Genomic DNA, 27,844 nt, shown 5'->3' on the forward strand with positions numbered 1-27,844 from the left:
TGTAAATTTTCATATATGATAGTGATTATTCGCCGATAATTAATGCTGATAACAAACGTTGATAGCATTTGTATGAATATACCAAGTGCATTTTATAAGTAAATAAGAGGAAACGAAAGTCTATTATTAAAAAAATTATGCTAATTGGACGATAATGATCTAATTATGAGAGAAGGATAAGATAAACGTAAAAATCTAACGAGCATAACTATATTTAAAGAGTTAAGAACAAAAGTGATTACAGGAAAATTAAAGTATTGCGCAAACTTTATTTTTTTTCTCCCAGCTTTATTTCCCAACTTTATCTTTCCCCACTTTTTGCAGGATAAATTTTACAACTGTTAGAATCGGTATTTTTGCGCGGTAAAAATCTCATGTTTATATTAATTATAAAATACAAACATTATTAGTACACATTGATTAGTCACACAAGTGGCGTTAACGCGAATAATAAGATCTTCTTATCGGCAATGCAATAAGTTGAATCAAAAGCGAGAATTAGAATTGCCTGATAAAGACCATAAAAAAAAACTCGGTATTCAACGAGACGGGAGAACTATTATATTTTTACGCGCTATTCGCTGGCGCGATTTTAATTTTTTTCATAGATATGAATTATCCTACATTTCCAATTGGCGATATATTTTATAGTGCTTTTTATTAACGGTGTGCAATGTCGGTTGATTGATTAAACTAATCGATTTCTATCACGAATTTGCCATATATAACAGCGAGCTGTCACGTTTGTCAAGAATTCGATTAAAAAGTCAAACACAATCTTCAGAGATTGTCAGCTTATCTTAATTAATTCATCGTGGTCTCTACCTGAAGAAAATATGTGCTAACTCAATCGTGTGAATAAATTGCCGAGTCGATTATACAGCAATGACAGATGATGTATCTCAAACGATGTAGACAGATTGTTAAATATTTAAATAACGATTTTATCATGCTAGTCGAATTAAAAAACAAATATATGTACATAAAAAATTATATATAACCGAATTAAATTTTTCGATATTTCAAACGTTGCAAATCGTGCGATCAAGTGCTTGCAATTCCGGGTCATTCGTTTTTTATTTTACAATCTTGTTAGTGATGAACAATCTGCATAATAATGAATAATCAGAATTACGTACATAATTCACATTATTCATGCAGTCTCGATTGCAAAATGTTCCTCGATAATATTATCAATAATTCTAAAGTCATAAATGATCAATTTCATAATCATCGTTGATCAGTTTATAAGAATTACAAAATGTTTGTAATGTAATATTATCAATAAAGGAATTTTTTAAGATAAAGATTCTCGACATATAAATTGTGTACCATCACAATTCTTCGCAAGGAGTTCGGTGCAGAGTACATCGTACACGGCCACCTGTCGGCGCGTACACTTATTCATATCACTTCGTGTACGAAGTGAAGACGAGGAGAACATGAGAGGAGAAAACGAGAGGAGGAATACGGAAATAAAGTGATTTTTCCGCATGTTGTGCTGGCTCTCGTTAAAGCTCGCCTACGCTTTTTTTTTTTTTTTTAACGAAACCCACGCAAACATTGTGAATTAATTTCCCGACTAGCTGGATATTTTAAATTCTTCCCGCTGTCAATGCTGATCTGCTTCGTGAGCGGATCGGAGAAATCGGAATCTATATTAGGTATTTGTTAATTAATTCCGTAAATGACAAGTTTATTATTTATTTATTTTTATCGAGTATTTATACATATCGGCGGGCTATTTATTATTTATTTATTTTTATCAAGTATTTATACATATCGGTGGGCTATTTTTTTCACTCGATTAAATTACGAAATATTTCGTGATCTCGATCGTTCGACGTCGCGCTCACGCGACCTCGAGAAGGATTCAGGACAGTCCTGAGAGTATTTGCATTTTTGCTCCTACGCATTTTATGCATCGCAATGGATTGTGCCTGTGTGTGACGTGTATTGTGAAATCAAGGCTCACTTGTATCAAATCCATAAGCATAAGCGACGGTGATTTCTCGTCAGAAGAGATTGCTGTTCGGAAGAGTAACCTTCCGCGCTTCGCGAATTCTCCGTCAATATGTGGAACGTTCTGTTGCATATGTGGGAGTGTATTCTTCGTAACGCTTTAATTGCACCAATACGCGGCTGTTACACACGACTTGACAATGCCATGTGCAGTTTATGTATCTCGTATCTTTAACGGACCGCCGGCCGATCATAGTCTTCGTCCTTCACTACCATGATTGAATTTCGTTAATGTAACTACGACGATAAAATGAATTTAATGTTGACATCAAAAGAGAACTTAACTTGCGTTAAGAGTTTCCGAAATAATTGTAATTTTTGTTAGAAAATTTTCTCAGATATGGAAGCTAGAAAATTTAGCCATATCTTCAAGAGTGATTAAAAAAGCCGGAAAGTTTCTCGCTTTTTCTAATATTTTATAAAAAATGTTCATACTGTGTGTGAGAGAGAGAGAGAGAGAGAGAGAGAGAGAGAGAGAGAGCGACGAGGGGGGAGAAAATTTCTTCCAAAATTATTTCACAATAACTGCAATATGTTTATAAATGCAACTGAGGACCCAAATGCATCAATGAAATGAAGTTGTAATTACGTCTTTTGTGTCCCCCACTAGGAAGAATCACACAAGGAAATTAATCTTGTAAGATGCCCCGCGAACTCAATTACGAGCAAATATCCACCAATGCTAAATGATAGCCAAAGTATCTAACCACTCTTGGAAAATGAGTAATCTCGCTTTTCCGTGCTCGAACTTCTATCGCGAGCGTTTCGTCACATATTTCAGAGATAAAAATCCCATTTTTAATGCAAATCCCAATTTCGAATCAAATTTGGTTAAAAATATAATGAAAACATGGACCAAATTCTTCTTATATCTTTATTTCTTTCACAATTATTCTATTTCAAGCTTACATTCACAAACATTGTTAATATTTGAAAAAGAATAATTTAATTTAGTTAGTATCAAAGTAATTTAATTAAATTAATTTAGTTAATATTGAAAAAAATATATAGAAAATATTTTTGTTACCCACAGCATATTTCACTTGATAGAAAATTACTTCCTACGGTTAAAATACCCATATCCTTTAAACAATCTTGTTTGTGATAAACTTAGCATGTAGCTTTTTTTATTGACCTAGAACTGAACATCGCGTAATTCTTACGAAGACGCGAAGTAATTTGCTGATCTTTAATTAAGAATTATCTTAATTAATTAAGAATTAATTAAGAATTACGCGCATATAAACGTCCCTGATTATCATTTTTATCTAGAATCAATTACTTCAAAGTCTCTCTGATAATTTTGCTTCGAAACTACGATGTTTGTTGCTTATATCAGGATTAACGATTTCTTTTAACGTGTGTGTATGTGTGTGTGTGTGTGTGTGACCGAGAAATTTACAGAAATCAACGGAAGTTCTTCTCTAAACCCAAATAATCCGGAATTAAGACCGTCTATATCCTGCCGCACTTGTCATGCTGATATACGCTTGTGGACCATCGAGATACGATAATGAAAATCCCCTCGTGCTCCTTAAGGACGTTTATTTACGAGCTATTTGCAGCGAGTATGTCCGCCCTCGCAGCGGCCGCGGTTGCATTTCTACAGCCGCGACTTCTCGTTTGGCTTCACAGCATGAATTTAACCCCCGTCTCCCCCTCCCCTCCTGTCTCCTCGCGTCTTCCTGCATCCCCTCGATTCCTTTATGATCTCATCGTCCTGGAGACCGCGACCAATGACGCAATAAGAATACGCATCGAAATACGCGCGCAGGACGATACGTCAGACGAACGGCAGCATGACCAACAGAGTGGAGGAGGAAGCAAGCGTTCACCAAGCCGATGACGACGGTGCCGATAGGCGACGATGATGATGCCGACGGCGGCGGGACGGCGGTGGTGGTGGTGGACGTGGCGCCCACGGGGAGTATCCTCTTGCTCTCTTATGAACGAAAAATTCTCCCTGCGTAGAATAGTGGGGTAGAGCGACAAAGCGGGGGTGAAAGAGGGAGGGAGGGAGAGAGAGAGAGGAAGAGAGAGAGAGAGAGAGAGAGAGAGAGAAAGCCTCCGCGCATATAAATGTAGCCCGCGCAAGTTCCACCAATCATTCGCCCTCTGACCTCGAAACTCTCCAAGCTATCCTCTTTCTCTCTTCCTCTTTCCGCGCCTGTGTGTGTGTGTGAGTGTGTCCGCTCTTGTGGTACCGAACCCCAGCTAGACCACCGTATCATCCCCGCTACTCTTCGTCCACCTCCTCTTCCGCCACCAGCTCTTCCTCCTACCCTTCGCTCGCCGATAGCCGTACGCATCGCGTGCGCTTTGAGTTTTCGTCACTCGTGACGAAACCCGCGTCTCACAACCACCTCGTGGAGAGAGACCGCAGAAGCGGTACCGAGTACCGGCAGCGAGGCCCTCATCGGATCAGCCCGATACAGGAAGGCACTCTTTGAGGGCACCGGCCTTACACCTGTGTGCAGAGCGACGAAGGACGTGAGAACCGTGGAATTCCCCCTTGTCGACGACGACCATGACGATGGTGAGTATCGCATTATCCGCAGACGAGAAGACGAAGAGATGATCCAACGACGAGTCTGATTCGTTTAATTCTAACGGCAATTCTATGTACTTGAATAACACGCAACGTGCTATGAGAAAGTTGATTTAAAATTTGCTCGATCACTTGTCACAAGTTGTAATTATTGTTCTCTGCTTTATTTATTCAACGTACTTGTCACGCATAATTTTGAGGGGAAATTACACCAATGCGTCCGGGAAGTACTTGGTGTTACCGTCAAGGTTGACACATGTTGAGCGCCTTAACGGTTGGTCGCCTGTGACGATATTTTGATACTGCTGAGTCCTTATCAGTCTCTTTTGAGATACCCATGATCGACACATATGTGCATGTTCGTTCAAGTTTTTTTTTTTTTATCTAATTCGAATGTTGTGTCGGCAAAAATATGATAAATATTACGGTAAGTAAACGTTCGCTACAAAATTCTACGAGGGGAAGAGAAATCTCATCACATGATATCAGACAGATGTCACTTAAAAATTCAATCTCTTCAAATTTTGATAAATTCATCCGTGGAAAGGTTATGTCATGTACGCGCGAAGAGAATATTATGACTTTACTCATATGAAAATCTATTCAGTTTCGCCATGTTTCTGGTAGTCCAGAAATAAACCGAGAAACGACAAATCTTTGACGTAAACCTGATGCATTGTCCCACTCGAAAACTGTCTTTGTCTTTCAGATAGATCCAGGTCAGTTATAGTTTATCACATAACAAAATGAATAATACAAGCAATTAAATCAGAAACGTGAATCAGCAAGGATTATGAATGAAACTGATTTTAATTTACCTCGTTAAGAAACGTAGTGAATTTTATAATAACACATATTTCAGTTTCTAAATTACAGGGTCCGCCAACGAAACGAACCAACGAACGGGGTTTCCCCCCTGATTATTCCGTAACTAATTGATTTTTCATCAAAAATGCCGATATACGTCGATATTGTTTTCAAGAGGGCTGATTGTGATGAATTTAACCATATCACTTCATCCCCTTAAAATTGGGGTAACCATCTTCCAAAAAATCTTAAATAGAAATAGAGATCAAATAATATATCGTTCTTACAATTTTTAAATATTTTAAATCTTATATGATGAATATTCTTATATTATAAAATTATATTAAATTATATTAAATATTTTTTAAATATTTTAATTCTTTTTACAACGGTATCTATTTTAAATTTGAATGAATATTTTTTGCGAAATCACATTTGCAAATTTGGAAAAAAGGATTTTAGCAGCAGGGTTGTAATTGTTTCGCCAACAGCGAAAGTCACTTTCAAATCGATCGAAAGATGGTTCGGAAGTAAGGTAAATTGTTTACTCCGTACTTACTTCCATAGGAGTGGAAAGTTTTGGTTAGCGGACTCTGTATAATTCAATTCCCAGTTAAGCTCTTCTCTTAATTTCTCTTTCTTTACGATCAACCAAAGTCATTATTACGGCAATTATGGTGTTAAGGCTTTTGCCTTGCCATGCGCGTCCTTTTTGCACGTGTGGTGCGCTCTTTTTGTCTTTTTGTCTCCAATGAAAAACAACGAAGACCGAATTTGTAAAATAAAAAGGGATAACGCGGAGATGCTTAGCGTTTCTCGTATTCACATTCACGCTGAAGTCCGTTGCGGACGCAAACGCAATTGTTGAATTATTCCCTTTCCGGGACGAAGCAAGCAGAAATATCCTGGTAACTATGGCAGAATAAAAGCAACTTCCGTAAAGCGAAAAATGGAGTGAAACGGTGACGGAAGAAATATATCGATAACGGAGGCGAAAGGATCTTCCGCATTCTTCCGCTTTGCAATTTTCGACGAAGCACTCTCACCGAATCCAACATATGAAACGTTGCACGGCTGATATGCGTACCAAAGTATTTATTTAAATACCATCGATACCGTTCAACGCGCTAGCGGGACGTAAACATATCTCGGCGCCATAAAAGGTCAGCGGAGAGGATTGACAACATGCGAGCGGTAAAGTGAGCGGCGTGTTTATGGAAGATTAGTACGGCGATCGGTGCGAATTGCACGATATATTGCATGGCCACCCCGAGTTTGCCGTCCTGCGTTTCCGTTCCGGTCAGTTTTGCGGTTCTGCGGCGGAGTAATTCGAGTCCGAAGGCGGGAAAGTGCCTCGTTCCGCTGATGCACCGGGGTTGGAAAAGTTACTTTCGGAAAGTAACGCGTCACGGTTATCCATTTGTCCCATTGGTGGGCACGTCCCGAAAAAAATGTACCGGACATTAAAAAATCCCTCCTAAAAAGTCGTGACACCGAAATCCGAGTGCTGAGACAGTCTTTCAAATTATTGTCTTTCAAAATATGCTTTTACCGCAATGTCCTCCGGAAAATGTGCCAAAATTTAAAAAGTGGAACAATTTCAAAGATAATGTATAATTTTGCATGCAATATTCCGAAAGAAAATGTATTAGAGTTTACAAAGTGGGACAATTTCGAAGATGTTATATAACTTTACACACGCAATATTTCGAAATAAATATACCAGAATTTAAAAAGTGGGACAATTTCAAAGATAATATATAATTTTGCGTGCAATGTTCCGAAAAAAATACAGCAGAATTTAGAAAGTGGAACAATTTTAAAGACATTTATATTTTAAATGCATAATTTTACACGCGATGTTCCGAAAAAAAATGTACTGAAGTTTAGAAAGTGAGATAATTTCAAGAATGCAATGTTCCGAAAAGAATGTAGCAGGATTTAAAAAGTAGGGAAATTCTTTTTATGAAAAATCTTAATATTGAAATTCGAGTACCGAGAGATGTAATTTCGCGAAATATTGTATAATTTTACCGAAACATTGGAATATCTTCTCGTACAGCCTGTTGCATTAGTATCTATCATGTGAGTACAGCAAAGGTGTATTCTAGTAATCCGAATATACCTGTGGGTATTGCTTTCGCGTAATTTCGGTAATAATTCTTCGGCGAAACATAATTCTATGCTTCGGAAAAATTACTCCTCGGAATATTATCTCGATATTCGGATGTTGGTGTTGCGACTTTTCGAGGAATATCAGTTTCCGAGTCTCGAGATTTTGATTTCTCAGGATTCGCGCGAGTCGATGAAAAATTAGCTCATTACCGTTAGAAGGTATTATCGCGAGGAAAAAGTAACGAACCTCGTTGCTACAACTTCTGTTATTTTTTCACAAAGTTTCGAAGATGTGTTTAGGGTTCGCTCCTAAGAAGATGATAAAAGCGACGATTATATATATTCGCTGCTAATAAGCAAAAATAACGTTGTTGTTCAGTCATTGCTGAAAGAGAGCTAATAACTTGCGCGACGGTAACGACAAGTTGTAACATAACGTTACTCTCTGCTCGCAACGCGATGCGACGAGGGGCCTTCTCGTGACCGCGAAATTTCCGAATTACATATATCGTGCACCGGACAGAGGCGAGGTGCAGATCGATAGCACTCGAAATTACTTTAGCGAGAAAAGCCGCTGCGTTTTATGACACCGCGAGGGTGACACGCGCAGCGCGTTTGCGCTCTTCAGATCCCGAAGTGAATCCTCCGCGACAACCAAGTCGTCATTTTGGGTGCTCGTTCATATCTGCGGCAGAAACGAGCAAGAATGCGAGAAAACGAGAATGTCGTGACGAATCAATATTTTCACAAGATAATTCAGTTGACAGCAGCGAGAACATATCTTCCGCGCGCGAGTTGAAATTTGTTTGAGATCGTTTCACTGCACGGCAAGAGCCTTGAGCGTTTCGTTCGCTTCAACATCTCCTGCGTGTTCCTCCACGGAACTATTTTTTTCTCCTGAAAAGCACGGCGTATTAAAATGGCTTTTGGGTCTTCTGGACGCTCCTCGAACTGCGACGCGCTGAAGGGGAAAAGCGACGTGAAATATGGATGTTAATTGGACAAGACCTCTGACAATACGTGTCATCGCGTCCGCAGCAACAGTTTGGCGAATGCGCCACGGACTTGACGTATCATATCGCTGCTGTGGCGATGCTTTCTACGCGAGCTGCGAACGTCACATTTCATGGACTATCTTGTCGCGCACTTGTAGCGAACGTGAAAAGTTCAGGAAAATAGAGAGACGTCTCGTCGGTCAATCAGACCTTTTTGCTAAAGTCTTTTTGCTAAAAAATTTTGCTAAAAGCTTTTCAATACTGCGAAAGAGCGAATGTATAAGCGAGAGCTACGCTCGATCGTAACTTCCGAAGGAAATTTATAATTTCGAATCGAATTGTATCGAGTAAAATCGTAAAATAACATTCCATCGCATTCGGCTGGCAATGCTGAGATACAGCCAAGAATTTCCAGCGAATACTTCCCGGGACAACCGGTCGTTCGTGCTTTTGCTTTCGTCGAAATGCTGCTATTCTCCGAGCATTCTCTCCGCGATCGAGCGAGGGACCGCCGCGATTTTTGCCGTTCTCCGTTACTTTCCGATTGTGCATCGCAATACCGCAAGTTAGTTTTGCACAATATCGCATGCTCGCTGACAGAGACGGACCGCATACGCGTATCAAAGGGCAAATGTAACCGTTGCGGATGCTGGAGACGTTACGTCTAGTCCGGGGCAGTCGCCAGAGAATGCATAAAGTTTCTTCACGCGATGCCAGTTAGACGTACACAGAGCGGCATAATAACCTTAACATTCGGTACAAGGTTGCTGGTATTTTCTAATCGAATACGAATTCCTTCCTAGACATTAACCCTTTATATGGCGGTGATAAGTCTGCTTACCACCTTCTTCTCTTACGTTTTTACGATCTATTGTTTACAGTTTAATGAAGATACACAAGTACGACACCTCATATTTTTTTTCTCATATATTGATACTTACTTTATATGTTTCCCGTGGTGTTTATATCCAATTGTCCATTTTTAATCATTTATATATAAATTATTTATAAATAATTATTTATAAGTAAAGGGTGAAAGAAACGTTTAAAAAAATTTTAATTCTTTGGGAAGTGTATTCAAGATTCTTCACATTAATATTCTTCATACGTCAAAACATGATATATATTTTTTTCAGAATTTTTCACACGCTAAATTTTTTCTCATAAACAAATTACTTGAGTGAGTTTTGTAAATTTAACATGTTAATTTGTAATTAACGGTCTGAGAGATTTTTATATCGTGTATCTGATTTGGGCTCATTCAGACTTGCACTAAAGTTGCAATTCTATGTGGCAGCCATTTTGACAGTTTGAAATCTGACCTCAGATTTGTAATCAGTGACCCAAAAGACATTTTCCCGAACTGCAAGATTTCACAAAAATCCATCGAGTAAAAAAATTGTGCCACACAAAAGGTGAAAGCTGCCACTGTGACAAATGTATTGCGTCGACAGGGTTGCGTTTCTTCAATCTTTCGAATAATCGACGAATGATAAATCAATAAAACAATTCTCCGTAATCGTAAACTATGTTTTAGTTGCTTGCACCAGATGAAATTTAAAATCCTTCAGCACGATTTCGCTCGACGCGATCTCGCGAGTATCTCGAGTCGACCCTGAGAAATAATTTGTAACAAGCAATGTTCCGTGAATGATCGAAAACTAATTAGACGAAAAGTAATTTTACTGTCAGTAAGAAATCAATTTCTGAGCTTTCATACTTCGCGTTTCATACTTACGCGACATCCATTCTTTCATTTGAAAAACTCGGATCTCACGCAACTCACTGTGAAGAGACCTTCTTATCGTTATTTTCAAAAAAGGTGTATCCTAATGACATCCGTCGGGAGCGACAAAATATATTCTTAGTTAGCACGAAGAAAGGAGGAGCTTTCAGAAAGGTTAAAGATACTTAGGAAAATACCGACCACGACGGTCCAGTTGACCGACTTTTAAGGAAAAACAATCCCACATATATCGAGGACCTTAGACCAGTAGGAAAATCCTTCTCTCTCGAAATAGTTCTACCATAGTCTCCGGTAAAAGCTCGACGATAATCTGCGTCTACGGAATCCCTCTCTTTCCCGTCAAAGGATAATGGACGTCGCGGTAACCCTTTATCGTGACCTACAATCGTGTCTCCAAGCAAAACGCAGAAGATGGGAAAGGGACGCAGGGGGGACATATCGCTCGATAATTAATGGATTAGAAGCTTGTATAAAATGAGATATAATGAATCGGCGGATCGAGAAAATACTTAGAAACTACTTACCAACTAGAGATATATAAAGAAAGAGGAAGAGAGGAAGAGACAAAAGGATTGAAAAAATAAGAGAGAGAATACATTATTTATTATGCGCTCTGGGAGAAAAGGCCCCGTTAAATAACAATCAGCACATATGCGAGGAGTAGTGCACTGGATAACAATGGAAAGGAAAAGCGATCCGGAGAGAACAGAGGAAAAACATGAAAAGAGAAAAATTATCCAATTAGAAATTTTCTGACTTCCACTTGCATTATTTTATTTATCATAAAAAATTAAAGAAAAAAAAACCAACAAGGTTTATATCGTGCACTCGTAAACATTCTTCGACCGCAATTAACCGAATTCGCCAAAAGGACAAGTTCTCAAATTAGACAGAATTTAACTGAAATGAAACACAATTTAATAGTTTTAATGAACTTGATGTAGAGATGAACTTAACAAATCAAGATGGAAGGAGGGGAGAACGAGAGAGAGAGAGAGAGAGAGAGAGAGAGAGAGAGAGAGAGAGAGAGAGAGAAAGTGAGAGAGAAAGGAAAGGGGAAGGGAGGAAAATAAAAGGGGAAGAGAGAGAGAGAGAGGGAAAGCAGAATAGAAGAGACGATCACGATGACGACAACGAAGAAGGAGAAGAAACGTAGGAGAGAAACGTGGCGACGCTTTTTGTATGCCAGCAGACGGAGAGACGCCAGGACGTCCCACATCCGAGACGAGAGCGTAGCCGCGCGATCTACTGCCCTCTCTTCTCGCTTCCTCCGGATGTGGGGTGTTTCGCACACCGACTCGCCCGCCTCCGCCACGAACCCCCGACGACCCCTTCCCGATCTCGCTTTCTCTCTCTCTCTCTCTCTCTCTGTCTTTTCAGCTTCACGCAATTTCACCGTCTCACCCCCGCTCGCGGCTCGTGTTCCGAACGCCTACGAATGTACGAATCGTTTGAACGGGACCGACGCGAGTCTATCGCGATTATGTCGAGTCCGATCGTTAATCAGCTGTTGGAAATCGGTGTTGCGCGAACCTCCCTCTTCCGCACGGGCGAGTGATCGCAAGCGCCGAAATAGCGGCGAGGGAAGGCTACCCGTTACGCTTCGTGTGATTCGATCGCCGCATTGTCTCTTCTGAGTGCGTCTCTTTCGAATGTGCCTTTTTACAAGCAACGTGATACGCAAAATGTCAGACGAATCGCGCGCTTTTTTCTTCGTTCTACCGCATTCACCGCGAATCTCGCTGTAAAAGGGATCCGTGACGGGACGATATATCGGCTCTCTTCAGCTTTTAGATCCCGCGTACGCGCGGGATGGCCCGAATTGACCGAAAGCATAAATCGCGGATGGACATCTCGAACACGTTCCGCATGAAACGGACTCCTCAGTTAAGTTAATGCCCCTTTTTCTCCCGCCATCGATTGTTTCCCGGATTTTCTGTCCTTCTCATCGCATCTCCTGAGAAGCGCACTTCGACTCTTCGATAAAGCGAATGCAGACGCGGCGCGCAAGAAGTTTTATTGTCATCGCGTTCTTTTATCCGCACGCAGCGCGGAAATGAAATCAGCCCTTACAGGCCACTACGGGTGAAATTTCACCCTATGGAATTTTTGTTTGTTTCGTCCTTATTAAATGAAATTTAAATTCGTTTAAATTAGCCGCTACAAACAATAACTTCTCTACCTCTCATCTAATATTCAATAATAATAAAATATTTAATTGCATTCGTTTGACTTTTTTATTTCTAAAATAAGGGAATATACAGAGTGTCCTGCATATACCGGGATGAAATTTCACAACAGCATTAACGTGATTCTTCCTTTGACGGTAACTTTGAGAGGTTAAATTTGACAATCCTCCGAGAGAAGCCTCAAGTATATTTTTCATGCCGCGTATTTTGCGCGCGATGTAACATCAGGCGTAGCCTCTCTTTCACGGATTGCCACGGGTTATAGTGATATCGTAACCATCTGCGTTGTATCATCGCAACCGCGCGGCTTATCAGAACCGATAGATCGTATTTCACGCATGCGCGGAGTGCAATTACGCGCTCCGAGATAGGAAATATTAATTTGTTAGCGTACGCGCGTGCGAACGTTTACGAAACGATGAAACGCACTCGAGAGAAGAGGAGAATGTTGTTTCCCGGCGTGTAACGCAAAGGGAAGAATTTATTTCTCCCGTACGCGCGTAACACACCCTCGGAGAAATAACATTCCGCCCGGACGCGACGGAAGGAAAAGCGGAAGGTCGGAATAACAGCGTCGCGAATTACGACGCGGAACGGAATGATTCCGGCTTATGCCGCGACGCGGGATAATCGAATAATCGAATCTATTTGACGCGCGAGTTATATTACTGTGATCAAAAAGTATCCGAACTTAGTTTTTCTAAAAATCGCTGGTAAACTGTAAATCAAATCCGTTTGCTTTCTTAAATTGCTACACATGTCCTTCACATTTGGTGAAAAAATCATGGCGTTCCTTCAAGCCGCAGTTGAAGGTGGCAGTTGTTTATGCCAGTGAAGATTGTTGTGCACGGCGATTCTTACGATGTCGAAAAAATATGGAGCAAAGAATTTGTTTGAAATTTTGTGTCGCGAGCGAAATTTCGTTCACAAACGCATTCGAAATGTTGCAAGAAGCTTATGTCGATGATTGTTTATCGAAAACAAGTTTAAGAAGTTTCAAGAAGAACGAGAATCCGTTGAAGACGACCCACCACGCTCTGGAAGACCATCAACGTCAACGGATGACGCTCACATTGAGAAAGTGAAAGAATCGGTGCTCCAAAATCGTCGATTGACTGTGCGAGAGATAGCAGATGAAGTTGGAATATCATTTGGATCGTGCCAGCACACTTTGTCCAATGTAACGGACATGAAACGGGTCGCATCGCGCTTGATTCCGAAAAACCTGAATTTTCTCCAAACTTTTCTCCAAAAACTCAACGAATGTCGCTCCGCAAGCACGCACCGTATTCACCAGACATGGCCCCCTGCGACTTTTTCCTGTTCCCCTGTGAAAAAACCACTTCGCGGACAGCAGCTTTCGAATCGGTTGAGGACATGAAAGAAAAATCGCTGCGTGAATTGAAGGCCGTACCGTCTGCCGCGTCTGAACGATGTTTCCAGGACTGAACGCTGGCATATGTGCGTTGCGAGCAATGGGGACTACTTTGAAGGAGACTATAAGAATTTTCATGATTGAATTGTAATTTTGATTTTTAAAAATAAAGTTCGGATACTTTTTGATCACAGTAGTATCTTCCTCTTCAACACACGAGCGCGGGCGCACGTCGTCGCCGCGGACGTTAATCGCCGGGTGAGTCCGAACGCCGCGCGAAATTGCATCAATTCCCGCGCCTTCGCATGGCGCGTTCGTTTTTATAAAGCCACTTTCGCGGGGATGTCGCGGTGCTCCACCATTAGCATGCACAAACAGTGGATAAAGTTCCCTCGAAAATAACGAGCGCCCCGAGGACTGGCGACGCGCGTCGATGTATCGATCTTGGTAATTGATATCCTGGAGAAACAATATGAGGGCCAACAAAAACAGCAGCGTGTAAAAACTTGCGGCCTGTAGCGCGTCTCTTCAGACTAACGGAGATTGGAAATTGACGCGCTTCGATAATGCATAAACATCGATTGAAATTGACTGTTTCGTTGATTCGTGTTTACGCGTGAATAGTGAAACGTCGGAAATTGGGTATTGGCGTATCCGGCGTAAAATCATTGAGAAAGAAAGTGATTATTTGGAAGTTCCTTCTTCAAAGAAATAAGGTATAAATATATGCAAATAGTTGTAATTATAAAAATGTAAAAGAATATAAATATATATAGGGTGTCCGAGATCTTTTGGAGATGAAAAATTGTGTAGATTAATTAAGATGTAATCAAATCAAATTGAGAAGAAAAATCAAGTATCATTTTGCAAAAATCGCGGTAGTTACTAAGTTACTGATGATTGATCATATCTGGGAGCTCTTTTAATTGATAACTTGAAAACTTGATGATTTGAAATGACTTGAAAATTTGTATACTTATTGCGCCGCAGGCTAAGTGTGTGAGGTACTTTAGAATGCATCTCGATAGACGACGTGGAAAACTCATATATTCACCAGAAGGAAGCAACTTGGATTACAACTAAGGAAAATATATTAAATACTAGACCGGAAGTCACAATTAAATCTAACAAATAAAGTCTTGGTATACGAATCTATAAATAAACCCATATGGACATACGGGATTCAGTTGTGGGGAAGATAACTCAAAGATTCTAGTCCAAGACTCTTCGTATTATCACTGATGCACTTTGGTTTGTTACCAACGAAAGTCTCCATCATGACTTAAGCATACCTTTCATCAAAGAGGAAATTGCGTGCTTAACCAAATCCTATAAAGATAGAATATCGGAACATCCTAATAATCTAGCTAACCACTTCATGACCAATAAGCCTAGGAAGCGCGGACTTAAATGGAAAATCCCCCTTAACTAGACCAGACTATGATAAGGAAAACTCACTGGGGGTATCGATGGATATTCATCTAGCAAGTCATAGTTCCAAATCAAAATTTTTACTGAATATCCTTGATTGTGATAGATTGTAAAGAACAGTAGGAGACAAAAAGTAATTTGCAAAATAATAAAGGACTTTTTTGTTCAGAATGATCTAATCTACAATTACATATATGACTATTGTGCCTAGCGATAGATATGAGTATATTGAACTTTGAATCCTGAATTTTCTGAACAAAAATCTGAATCTGAATCAGAACAAAAAAGTCCTTTACCATTTTGCAAATAAGTACGCAAATTTTCAAGTTATCAATTAAAAGAGTAAATGTAGTCATTTTCAATCATTAATAACTCAACAACTATTACGATTTTTGCAAAATGATACGTGACTTTTCTTTTCAGTTTGATCTGATTAATTTTCACAATTTTTCATTTTCAAAAGATCTCGGACACCCTGTGTATATATATTTAGAGAAATTCCTTGAGCTACTGCCGTAGGCTGTAAACGGAAAGAATATTATATTTAACTTTTATTTATATAAATTGCTATATACTCTACATACTGCTATATACATGCTATATACTATACATCACTGTAAATTGTGGAATGTAAATAAACGGAAATATTGTTACGTGTAACCTTTATATAAACCTTTGTATAAATCCGTATAAATTCATTTCGATTTCGTCATGTTTCCTAGTAGTGCAGAAATACGCTGTCAGCAGAGTTTATCTAGTTATGGAACATAATAAATTAAAAAAAAACTAATTTTCAATTTCTAAAATATAAAAAATATAATACACATAGAAAGATGTGTAATATATAAAAAAATACGTGGAAAATAATTGAGGCGACAGTCGATGTTTCCGGTTACAAAATTTTATCATAATTTTTAAAATTGTAGCATTTCTCTTAAAATTCTTTTTGTATTAAATTTTCTTCTATTAACAAGTTGAAACACTTGAATAGCTAAATGACTTGACTAATAAACGATTTAAGAAAATTAAAATACGAATTAAAATCTCGAATTTAAATTCATTTTCTTATCATCAATCTTATTATTTCTTTTACAATTCATATTGTTGAAAATTTTCAGTTTATTATTCACGTTGAGAATAATTGCCAAATACATTACCAAATACATTGCCAAATACGTGGCAATACGTGGCAATATGTGGGAAGTTATTTACATTTCTCGGGAATTATGCATGCGTTTCGATTTACAGTATTGTTTGCTCTGTAGTTAATCAGGTTGTTTTGTATTTAATTAAATGACAGTTTTTAATTAATAGACAGGAAGGCACAGACTGAATTTACATGGAACTTTTCTAGATACATGAGCGGTTAAATAAAAGGAGTGGATCATTGCTTAAAAATGAGCGTGTTGCGTTACAAAACGGGGATACAACTCAGACGTAAAAACGATGTTATCACGTTATATCGACCGATTACAGCAATTAGAGGAATGAAACAAATTATAAGAAGTCAATTCGTAGTTATTGATGCACATGCAGAATTATCGATATTATTTTTTATGAAACTGTAACACACAGTGCAGCATTGATATCAACAGTGAACATTGCTTTCACATGGTAATTATATCACTAATATTATGTCTGGTTTACGATCACATTTCAACCATTTCGTGGTTGTAACCGTTGCACATATATAGATAATATAAATTACTAGTTTATAATTAGATGACATTTATCCATCATGTTCATATGCGTCTCGTGACTTTTGATAAAGGACACGCCAGATATGAAGAAGTTACGTCTTAACAGTAATTATCGCGTCACCGTTATCCATTTTGAAAAATAATCCGGTGTCATTGTGTTATACAAAACGCAACGAGTCATTCTGTTCCTTTTTTACCAGGTTTTTTTCGAGAATCTTTCTCTTATAATTCGGCACCGTCCATCCCAAGTGCATGTATCTCACATGCACAAAGTAACGGTAATATTCGTTATTGTTTCTCAAAAAAAAAAAGAAAAAATGTAATTACGTCATCGTTGTCATCACCAACGTTGAGAAATAACGCTGTTACCTAATCATTAGCGAAAAGAAGTAATTTACAACGGTAACGGCGTTGCAAACGAACGTCACGCACGGATCCATTGCGCGCGATTCCACGCGCGACTGCGAAATGCTTCCCGAAACGAAGTGAAAACGAAGTGAGCTTAACTGTGCTCACAAACAGTCCGAAATAGACGAAAAGACGGTAAGAGCAGAACGGAGAAAACGTGTCTTTTTTTTTTTTACGAGCGGATTAACGAAGACGAGGTCACATCGCGGCGCGCATAAAAACGTACGCGAATTCGCCTGATTAGGTTGCCTGCGCGTTATGTAGGTTAATAATTAACACGGGCCGAAGCATCGCGGATATCGCGACGACGTCTCTTGTTCCTTTTCTCCCGCGCGTTTTTTATCCATATTAATCTTCATTTGTACGGACGTATAAACACGGGTCCTTGATGATGTCGCGTTCTTCAGCAACATGTTGACCCATGATAAATGTCACATTCTGATTTAGTTCGACAACACCCACGTCCGTGCGTTCGCGAATACACGCTTCGTGTTTGGTGGAGCGATTTGTATAATTCGGATGTACATCGACACGCACATGCGTGCGGAATTATCGCGATTACCCAACTGCAAATTCTACTCACGTGTCCCGAGTTTTGCAGAGATCGCGCCATAACTAGCATCACTCCAAACTACGAAAATACCGTAACGTGGGTTGCTGTTTGCTCGCTACAAGTCAATCTATTTGTTCATTAAATTAGATAATAAATTGCTCATTATTTAATTATTAGCCGTTTCTGAATATTTTATCATTACCAGTAATAATTACTTATTATTATATATATGTTTATTGTACTAAATTGGTAAATTTATATGTTGGTAAAATTGTGTTTAACGACGAGACACAATTGTGATGTTAAATATGTTGTCTATGTTATCGTCCTAAATAACACTCAAGAGGTTTTAATTTTTAATCTGGAAAATGAGCCACGTGGGCAACTTGAGATCAAGATGGGTAATGATAAGCTGATACATCTTAAACAATGCGTGAATTAGCAGCAAGGTTTAACTATTCCAACAATATTGGACCATTTAAAACAAATCGGCAAGGTAAAGAAGCTGGATAGATGGGTTCCGCATGAATTAAACGAGCATCAGAAGAGATATCGTCGAAATAGATGAAGCGCCAAAATGTAGTCCGAAATCGAATATTTACCAAAAAAGCTAATGGTGTCTGTTTGATGATCCCAGCGCTGGTATTATCCTATACTACAGCTTCATGAAAGCTGGTCAATCGATTACAGTGTATATCTACTACTAACCAACTGGACGAAATGATGAAGATACTTGCGATTAAGCAGCCGAGATTGGTTAATAAAGACAGGCCAATCCTCTTGCAAGACAACGCTCGACTACTCAAATTACTTGGAACTGGACTTGGAAACTCTCTGTCACCCACCGTATTCGCCAGACCTTGCACCAACTGACTACCACTTCTTCCAAGCACTGGACCACTTCTTGCAAAGAAAAAAATGCAACATTCAACAAGCTGTGAAAAACGCCTTCCGCGATTACATCGCCACTCGCTCTTCAGGCTTCTTCGCTGCGGGCATAAACAAGCTACCGTTAAGCTGGCAAAACTGTGTCGATAGTTTAGGCGCATACTTCGGTTAATTGTACTACTTCTAGTCTGAGATATAATAAACCAAACTTTTGATTCGAAATCATATTTAATGACCTAACAATTTAAATTTCCAATTTTCTCGTACAAACGTCTAACATGTAACGTATAACGTATAATGTTTCTTCAGCTTAAGAAAGGCTTTGGCGTTCGCTACACGTCCAACATGGCCTCTAGTATTTGAGATATTGAGATATTTGAATGATTGATCGAATCAATCAGCGCTATTATCCGGAGATACAATCCGGCAAATATCCTCTTCAAATGCGTCGGAAATCATTCACATAATTTTCGCAATTGCGATAGCCACCACTTAACTAAAATTAGCCGTGTTCGATATTAATATGCTTGTTCCGTCGCTATCTCTACTCCCACAGAGTGAACTCTTTAATGAATTAATACCTGAGTGTCCGCCCTCTCCCCCCCCCCCTCTCTCTCTCTCTCTCTCTCTTTCTCTCTTTCTCGCGGCGAATAATATTTCTACTCGATGTGACGCATCGAAATACAAAACGAGCGATATATATCACTTTTATTACGGGTTTGCGTGGAAATATTATCCCTGTATGTAAATCGACATATAATGTCTGAGAGACCTTCATAATCTTCCCCCGAAATCTCTCATAAATAAAAAAGCGATAAAATATTTGTGAAACATGTTTGTATCGCAGATTTAGCGTCCTGTTACTTCATCTTTCCCGAGTTTTCTTTTCTGATTAGTTCCTGCATATTTAATAGGGTGAGCGACAGAGCACGCGAGCATAGAAGTGACAGTTTGGTAATTTGCATGTTAGAAGGGTTCATTTCCTAGAGATCACAAGGTTGTTTGATAAATTGCAGAATGGTGATATGTATTAAAATATAAATCAAATAAACGCGACATATTGTGACAAGCGTATAGCGCCCATCCAATTCTAAATTTAAAAAATGAATTATTACTGCAACGTTTTATTTACCGTGTTGGCTCTTTTTGTCTCTTTCAATTCAACTTTTCCGATTGTGAATCTAAAAGTTTTTCATTCATTTAGCTTTGTATAATTCAGATTATATTACGTTGTTTAAATTATTTCTTTTTTTCTGCATTTTCGTGCTCACGTGCTTAATAAGCGTTGTATGCACAACAAGAATGTTTTACGTGCGCGCACTGTTTATATGACTGCTTCAACGTGCTTGTTTTATGAACGTTATTTTGGGACATATGCGATTCAAAAGTTCGACATACGAAACACGGTTATTATATCTGTTACAATCGAGCGATATTTTCCTCATTACGTGCAAAATAAAGGAAAACAACGATGAATATTATCTCGCGCGCATCGGATTATCGTTTAAGGAAGCCCGAGGACTAATTATACGATAAAACTCTTCGTGCGGTAATGGGATCAAGTGGGATCTCTTATTGTATTTGTATTATTTTTACAAAATTATAACGTGTGATTGGAATATTATTATACATCACCCCTCTCTCGATTACGATCTCTTTGGATACAGAACGTTCGAAATAAGCGTCGTGTGGGCGAAGCTTGATATATTAAATACCGTGAGTAACTAAATATTAACTAACTATGTATTCTTAGTTAGTTACATAGTAAGTTACTTAGTTAGTTACATAGTATTAAGTACAGTCGCCGGTAGAGACTGCCGCCATAAAGATACTACCGCGTCTTGTCGCATTAATTAAATACAAAGTATGATTAAATAGCATTTAAAAAAATCAAATGACCAATACAGGGCTAGTGAAACGAAGTAAAAAGCGCACATCTTGAATTCGATTTATATGTTATATTTTTGGTAATACTTTGGTAATATTTAATATTAAATATTTGCTAATATTAATTGAGTAATATTGATATTTAGTAATATTTAATATTAATATTAATATTAATATTAATATAAATATTTCTGATAATATTTTTGGCAATATTTTTAATAAATCATCCCTTTCGATGAAAATGATTGGTCTGCGAAACTATTTTTTCAGGCATCCTTTGACATATATAGACACACGTTTGTACAATTAGAAAAAAATTGACCGTTTGGACGCTGAAGTATTTACCATTAAAAGACATTTTTTATATTATATTATATTTTATACCTTGTTCTCCTTGTGATGTGAGATCAACGTTTTATTTTTAATTTCTCCTAAACTATATTTAAATCACATTATAATTGTTAAGATTTTAACGAAAGTGCTGTATTATTAAAAATTAATATATTTTTATATTAATTTTTATATATTTCATTTATATATTTTTATATCAACTTTTATACTTATATATTTATATTTATGATATTTCTTATATTTATAATATGCTTATACACAATATAAGCATATTATAAATTTCTTTATCAACAATTTTATTTTGTATATACGACCAAATATCTTACTGTAATATGATTTTATTTTGTATTACAATGAATGTGTTTCACACACACATACACATATACATGTATCTTCCTTCTACATTCTACATGTCTACGTTTGACCTCTTCAAATTATATTATATTATAGAATTATATTATAGAATTGCGAACTCTTCCAAAAGTTCTTAGTCTTTTTCATCTATCAGTCTAGTCAGCTTCATCTTGAATTCATTCTGATGTAATTCTTGCATTTTATTTATAGGTGAAAAATAAAACAAATTTTTGCACACATCCCCCTAAAAAGATGAATTGATTTTTCGACCTATGTTCACCAAGCATTTTTTAATTAGTACAACGAATATTATCTACCTTGCAAATCTAGTACCCTATTTTTCAACACCCTGTGTAATCATACATAATCTCTTTCTGTCGGATGCTTATTCCTCGTAAACGTTCTCGTGCCTCTGATCTGAAGATTTATACAAGAAGAATTAAGACGCCTTTCGCTCGCGCACTACGGCCCGTTTGTGCACTGTTCGATTTTATAAACGGGTGTCGGGGAAATAACATGACGTCCGCGATATATTTATAAGCCGATAAGCCAGCGGTGCCGTCGAAATAAGGGAAATTATTCTCGTATTCCTAAAATGTCCTTACGAAGATGCCTGTTTACGACGTGTGCTCTACGTGATCGGTGCGTTCAACTTCGCTCAATCCCGTCGCCTTTTTCTCCAAGTACCGATGATAATGCGCGCTCGACCGATCGAGAGGAGGCGCATTAAAATAAATAAGCGGTAAAGCGACCGCGCGCAAGAATCTCACCCCTCCGCGCTCGGACGAAGAGATACAATTCTCATATCGCCGTCGCGTCTTTTCCCTCCTATGGAATCTCGTGGCTTTGTTTCTTCGAGGTTGGTCGTTAGCGCTCGAAGAGCTACCCGAGGAAGTCCGAAAATACTACAGGATTAAAATAAACGCGTGATTGGCAGTTTCGATGCCTCGTGTACGAAATAAGCGTCTTTCCTAATACTTCGATGAAAATATTTATATATTGTTATTTTAATTTTTGAGACGAGTTTTCTACTGGCCGCAGGAGAATAATGATAATGATGAAATTCTTTTGAACTTCTTTTTTCTTTTAGAAATAACGCTTTTGCTATACGTATGCTGGCGTTGGAAGAAAGATTCAGTTTGTTTAGGAAAAAAAAATTCCAAGTTGACGCTTCGCGTTTTGGAACTTACGAGATTTCAAATCAAACTTGCACAGTTGTATCTCATAGTCGTGAAACTGAAGTATGCCTCACATCAGATACTCATTTAAATTTAGACCGGTATTAATAATCGTTATTTAAAATTGTCTTACGTAAGATATTCAAGTCTAAATTTAGAATTAGATTGAAATATTTTATTTATAAATCACTCATATATAATATACAGGGTATCCGGGATCTCTTGGAAACGAAAAATTGTGAAGATTAATCAGATCAAGCTGAGAAGAAAAGTCAAGTTTACCATTTCGCAAAAATCGCGACAATTATTAAGTTAATAATGATCGAAAGTGACCACATCTAGAGGCTCTTTTTTAACTAATAACTTGAAAATTTGCATATCTGCAAAATGATAAAGGACTTTTTTGTTCAGAATAACGTAATCTACAGTTATACGACGGCTATTGTGTCTGGCAATGGATATGAGTATATTGAACTTTGAGTCCTGAACCTTGAACTTGTTGTAGTTGTGATTTAATTAGCTGTGATTTAACTATTTCCTCGGCAAACCAACATTGCTAATTGCGGAATAACGCTCAAACTTGCGTGTTATCGCGCTGGTAAACCCGTCGAATGCATTCAGCGTTGTGAACATGATTGCACGATATTATCTTCAATCATACTCATACAAATAGGACTTATTCTCGGTACTAATTAGACAGCTCGTAACGTGCGGATGCGTACGGTATCTTCTTCCTTCAAGTTGCTCTCAATTAAAGCGAAGAATCGAACAAAATTCCAGAAACGCCTCGTTTCCTTTGCACGCCCGCTCGCGTTTCATTACATTCCGAGAAGAAGGATAATACAACGCTGCAAATTGGCCAGCTCGAATAGCGCTGAGACCGGCCGTTGCTTCGCCAAAATGGCGAATAAATAGCAATACGAATATCGATTTAGCGTGGAATCGCGCGAACGAGCATATTCGCTGCTTCGATCCTTCACTAGCAAACGAAATGACCTTTCGCGCGCGTGAGTGTATGTTGTTATCCTCGAGCGAAAGGACGAGCGCCCCCGTGATCGGTTCGGCTCCTTATTGGTCGTCTCGCGACGATACTTCCGCATCTCTCAACACGGAAAGGATCAACTCGTATTTTCTCCGCCGATCATTACTTCCTTCCTCTCGTCTCGCTGGGTCCTTCTTCTTCCCCCGTTCGATAATATTAATTTGTCGAAACTAGTTAAAATCGGCTTTGCCACACTTTCGGATTCGCCAAACTTCGCATCGCGTAAGTTCATTAGGGATTCGTGAAAATTTTTCCTCGTGTGGTTCACCTTTGCGCAGATTATCCTTGACCATTCTTATTTCGGAGCGAAGTTGTCTTGACATTTCGTGACGAGCGTCGCTGACTTTAAAAATTGATACTTTAAATTTTCGCGATGCAGAGAAATGCTTCATTTGGCTTCTGGCTTGGTGCCACGTTTATCGTAGACTCGCAGGACTCGCTTCCAATCTAATCTTTTGTGAATATTCCAGTTCACTTCCTTAGGGAAAAGAAAACGAAACCGACTAAACAAAAAAGAAACTGTTGATACGCAAAAATAAAGGAAGGAAATGATTCGAGCAAAAGGAGAAACGTAATGCGGCCGTCAAATTTTTATGTAATTTCTTCATTACATTGAATTTTTCAATATAATTAATTTGAATTAATTTGTATGTTTTTATATAATTTTTACATATTTTTATAATATTACTTATAATTTTAATTAATATATAAATTATTAGTTTATATAATAAATTAATAATTATTATGTGAATAATTACACATATTTCATATAATTATTTTATATAATTTGAGTTGACTTAAATCACGTCAGATAATAATTTTTCAATTTTCTTTTCTGATTCACGCGTGTCGCTATGTAATGTCGAAATATTATTATATTATTAAAGTGAAACAGCAAAATCATGGCGATGAAAACCGATCGCGGATGTTAGTACGAATAATCATAATTATTTGCATTTTAAATTACGTTATTATATTTATACAATATTTACTGACTGATTAATTGCTTTTCATTACTATGAATAAATTAAGGTGTATAGTTTGACGTGAAAGGTTGAATTGCCGCACACGTGAACCCAAAAAAATATTCGGCTTGTGCGTCACTATACGTTCAAATATTATTATCCTTCTGGGATTTAGGATTATTTGGATTACGATTATTTTCGATAATATCTACAAGTGATTCTCTCGTAGCCATGATTCCTCTTACTTGAATTACATATAAAAGCCAGTTTATACAATATACTTATATACGATTATATTAATTGCACTAATTATGTTTTCTAAGTTGATCGAAAAATTATATAATACTACAATTATATAATAATACAAATTATAATATTATACGGATGTTTATATAGTTGCTCCCTTATTTGCAGCAAGTATCTTTGAAGTTATGTTAGCTCGAAAACTTATACTACACGTTCTAAATTGTCAAAACAGTCCTAACACATAATTCAATTATACGCAATTACATTATAATGTTATTAGATTATTATTATAATTACGTATTATTTTATAATCGTACATATTCGTCTCTTTAAATATTAGTATAAATATTAGTAAAGTGTAAGTAAAGTTGTGTAAGTAAAGTAAGTGTAGTAAAGTTAGCACGCATACACACACACACACACATACATAGTGATAGTTTGTTGTTTAAACACATAATTTCCATCTTTTTAGAATAATTAATAAATAATTAACCAATAATGTGTACATATAGAATTATAAAATTTTAATCTACAATAATTAATGGAATATAAATGTTTCGATGAGTTTCTCAAAAATTCCGTAACTAATCCAGTTTTGTGGCAACATTTATACAAATATATGAATGTATATATACAAGATGTTCAGGATCTTTCGAAAATGAAAAATTGTGAAGATTAATCAGATCAAACTGAGAAGAAAAGTTATATTTTTAAATGTTATACAATTGCGTGACAGAACGAGAGAGAGAGAGAGAGAGAGAGGATATATTTTTAATAAAATTTCTTGGTCCATATACGCATATACACACATTTTTCTATTTTTCACGATATTTATCAAAATTTTTACACTCATTCAATTGCATAAAATTGTTCTGCCGTTTAATGTACATAATTTTTTACATATAGTAATATAATTTTACATATAGTGTTTAATCCCTGAATGTATATGTTATATTTCAGATGTTTCTGCAACGAGCCGTATTCATCATTGCGATTTTCCTGTGTTGCTTCCAATCTTGCCTGTGTGTGGATTGCGAGTAAGTTTCTCGACCCACTTTTCTTCCTTTATCGTTGAGCAAAATATTGTTAAATATGTTTAAATAGTGTTAAATATGATTGTCATTGCAGAAAATATCCTTACCATCCTTCGTGCCGAGGCACGATGAAGAGGATGTACAATCCAGACGAACTTCCAAGTTCGCGTTCTATGTACGGTGATACGCATAATGACTTATCTACCGGCAATTGCAAATCCAAGATCAAATATTTGTTAGCGCTTCTCAGTGATGTAAGTGTGACAGATTATATACTATATATATGTGTAATGTTAATGCGGAAATTGTATTTTGCCTCGCTTATAGAAAGTAAACGAAGCAGTATATGCGATATTCGTTAAAAAAATAAATGAAACACTCAAAATTTTTTTCTAAAATGCGTAGTAAGTGCATGGTAATTAAATTTCTTATTCGATAATATATATCTAAAATCTAAAGATCTCAAGCTGATCAAAACGCTTTTTAACTTATTATTATTTCCATTATTTTCCAATATTTTCGCCAAATTACGGTTCATTAAATGTTTTCTACTTTTAGTGATCTCTGGAAGCAATCCTTTAATTGTTGTATGTGATGATTGTTTTTTTGTAATTTCTATCATCAGATATAAATATACAAAAAACAAGAATATATAAAATATATATGATACAAATATCAATCAGTTTTGTTTTAATGAAGAAATGCAACTGTATCTCAATTAAAATGTTCGAAAAGCAAATACACTGATTTATACTGTGAAAATTTATAATTTTCTTTGATTTATCTAACAACATATGATCATTGGAAAATAACAATGTCGTACAAATAATCAACTTAGCGAGTAGGAAAGTAGAATTTACACATAATCAATAATTATGAATAATAAATGGACAATAAGTAATTGATAAGTGTGTGTGTTATGAGTTAAATAAAATGAATAATTTATACATTTATAAAAGTGGAATCGTCAGAATCGTCATCTGAGATTAATTTAAATAATTCAATTGTTTTTCTGCTTATCTTCCGTTACTCCGTTTATTTCAGGATATCAATCGTCCGGACAACTATCCACATGACGATTACGAAGCACCAGTGCGAAGGAAGCTGGGATCCGAACAAAAGCCGAGGGACATCTTATTCGGGATGAGGAATATGATTCGGGACTACATTGATTAATGCGGCGATCGCGGGATAATATTCACGCAGAAAATGACTGACCGATCGATACTTCAGACAAATTACTCTCGTCCGTTTGATTATTGTTTTTCATTAGATTATCCGGCTTGATTCTGTCGTTTTTCCCTGCGATTCTCGCGTACGTTCCTCGCTATCTCCCGTTACTATTTGATCTCCTTCTTATCTTCCTCTTACCTTTCCTCCTCTACTTATTCCAGGTAAAAATTGACTACCCCTCGCAAATTTGATTAGAAAAACGCGCACGCGTATATTGTTAGCAATTTCTGACTTCTCGATAATAAATACCTGAGTTGCATAACGGAAGAGATCGATTTATTTAGTTATTATCATGTGGATCTTATCAAATTTTATGGACACGCGGGAGGCGATGACGTTGCATTTAATCTTTTTAATACCCTCATATATTGATATCTCGTAAATTATTCTCGACGATCACTACAGGGTGGGCCCAAATGAAGCGTCTTGTCAATCAACTGTTGTCAACCAAGTATTGTTGGTTAACTTGCCTGTAATTATTCGACTAGTCATCGAAAAATAGATCTAAAACAGCGTCAAAATAGGCCGTGTTTTCATATTCATTGCCAATATTGAAAATCTATAATACGTGTAACATAAACTATCTATATAGCACAGAAAGTTGTAGCAACATTGCTGCAACGTTGCAATATTGCTGCAACTTTTGTACGGATGCTGTACGAATATATATTTTCAGTAATGGCAATGAATTTCGGAATGCAGTAATAATTTAATAAAGATTTAAAAAATTAGCCTCTCCGAGGAAGAATAATTCCCAGTTTCCATTTAGGAAAAAC

The 27,844-nt window shown here is 37.3% G+C and overlaps 1 protein-coding gene across 1 annotated transcript; it reads left to right on the forward strand.

Annotated features, from left to right (window-relative positions):
* Positions 1 to 4,103: 4,103 nt before the first annotated feature.
* Positions 4,104 to 27,515, forward strand: LOC105187368 (uncharacterized). The gene is made up of 4 exons (XM_011148131.3): positions 4,104 to 4,558; positions 25,762 to 25,838; positions 25,930 to 26,089; positions 26,880 to 27,515. Exons 1-4 carry the CDS (start codon positions 4,550 to 4,552, stop codon positions 27,009 to 27,011), a joined length of 378 nt encoding a protein of 125 aa, XP_011146433.1. The 5' UTR covers positions 4,104 to 4,549; the 3' UTR covers positions 27,012 to 27,515.
* Positions 27,516 to 27,844: the final 329 nt, after the last annotated feature.

Source organism: Harpegnathos saltator, unplaced genomic scaffold (genome assembly GCF_003227715.2).
Source record: "Harpegnathos saltator strain DR-91 unplaced genomic scaffold, Hsal_v8.6 scaffold8, whole genome shotgun sequence".
Lineage (NCBI taxonomy): Eukaryota > Metazoa > Arthropoda > Insecta > Hymenoptera > Formicidae > Harpegnathos > Harpegnathos saltator.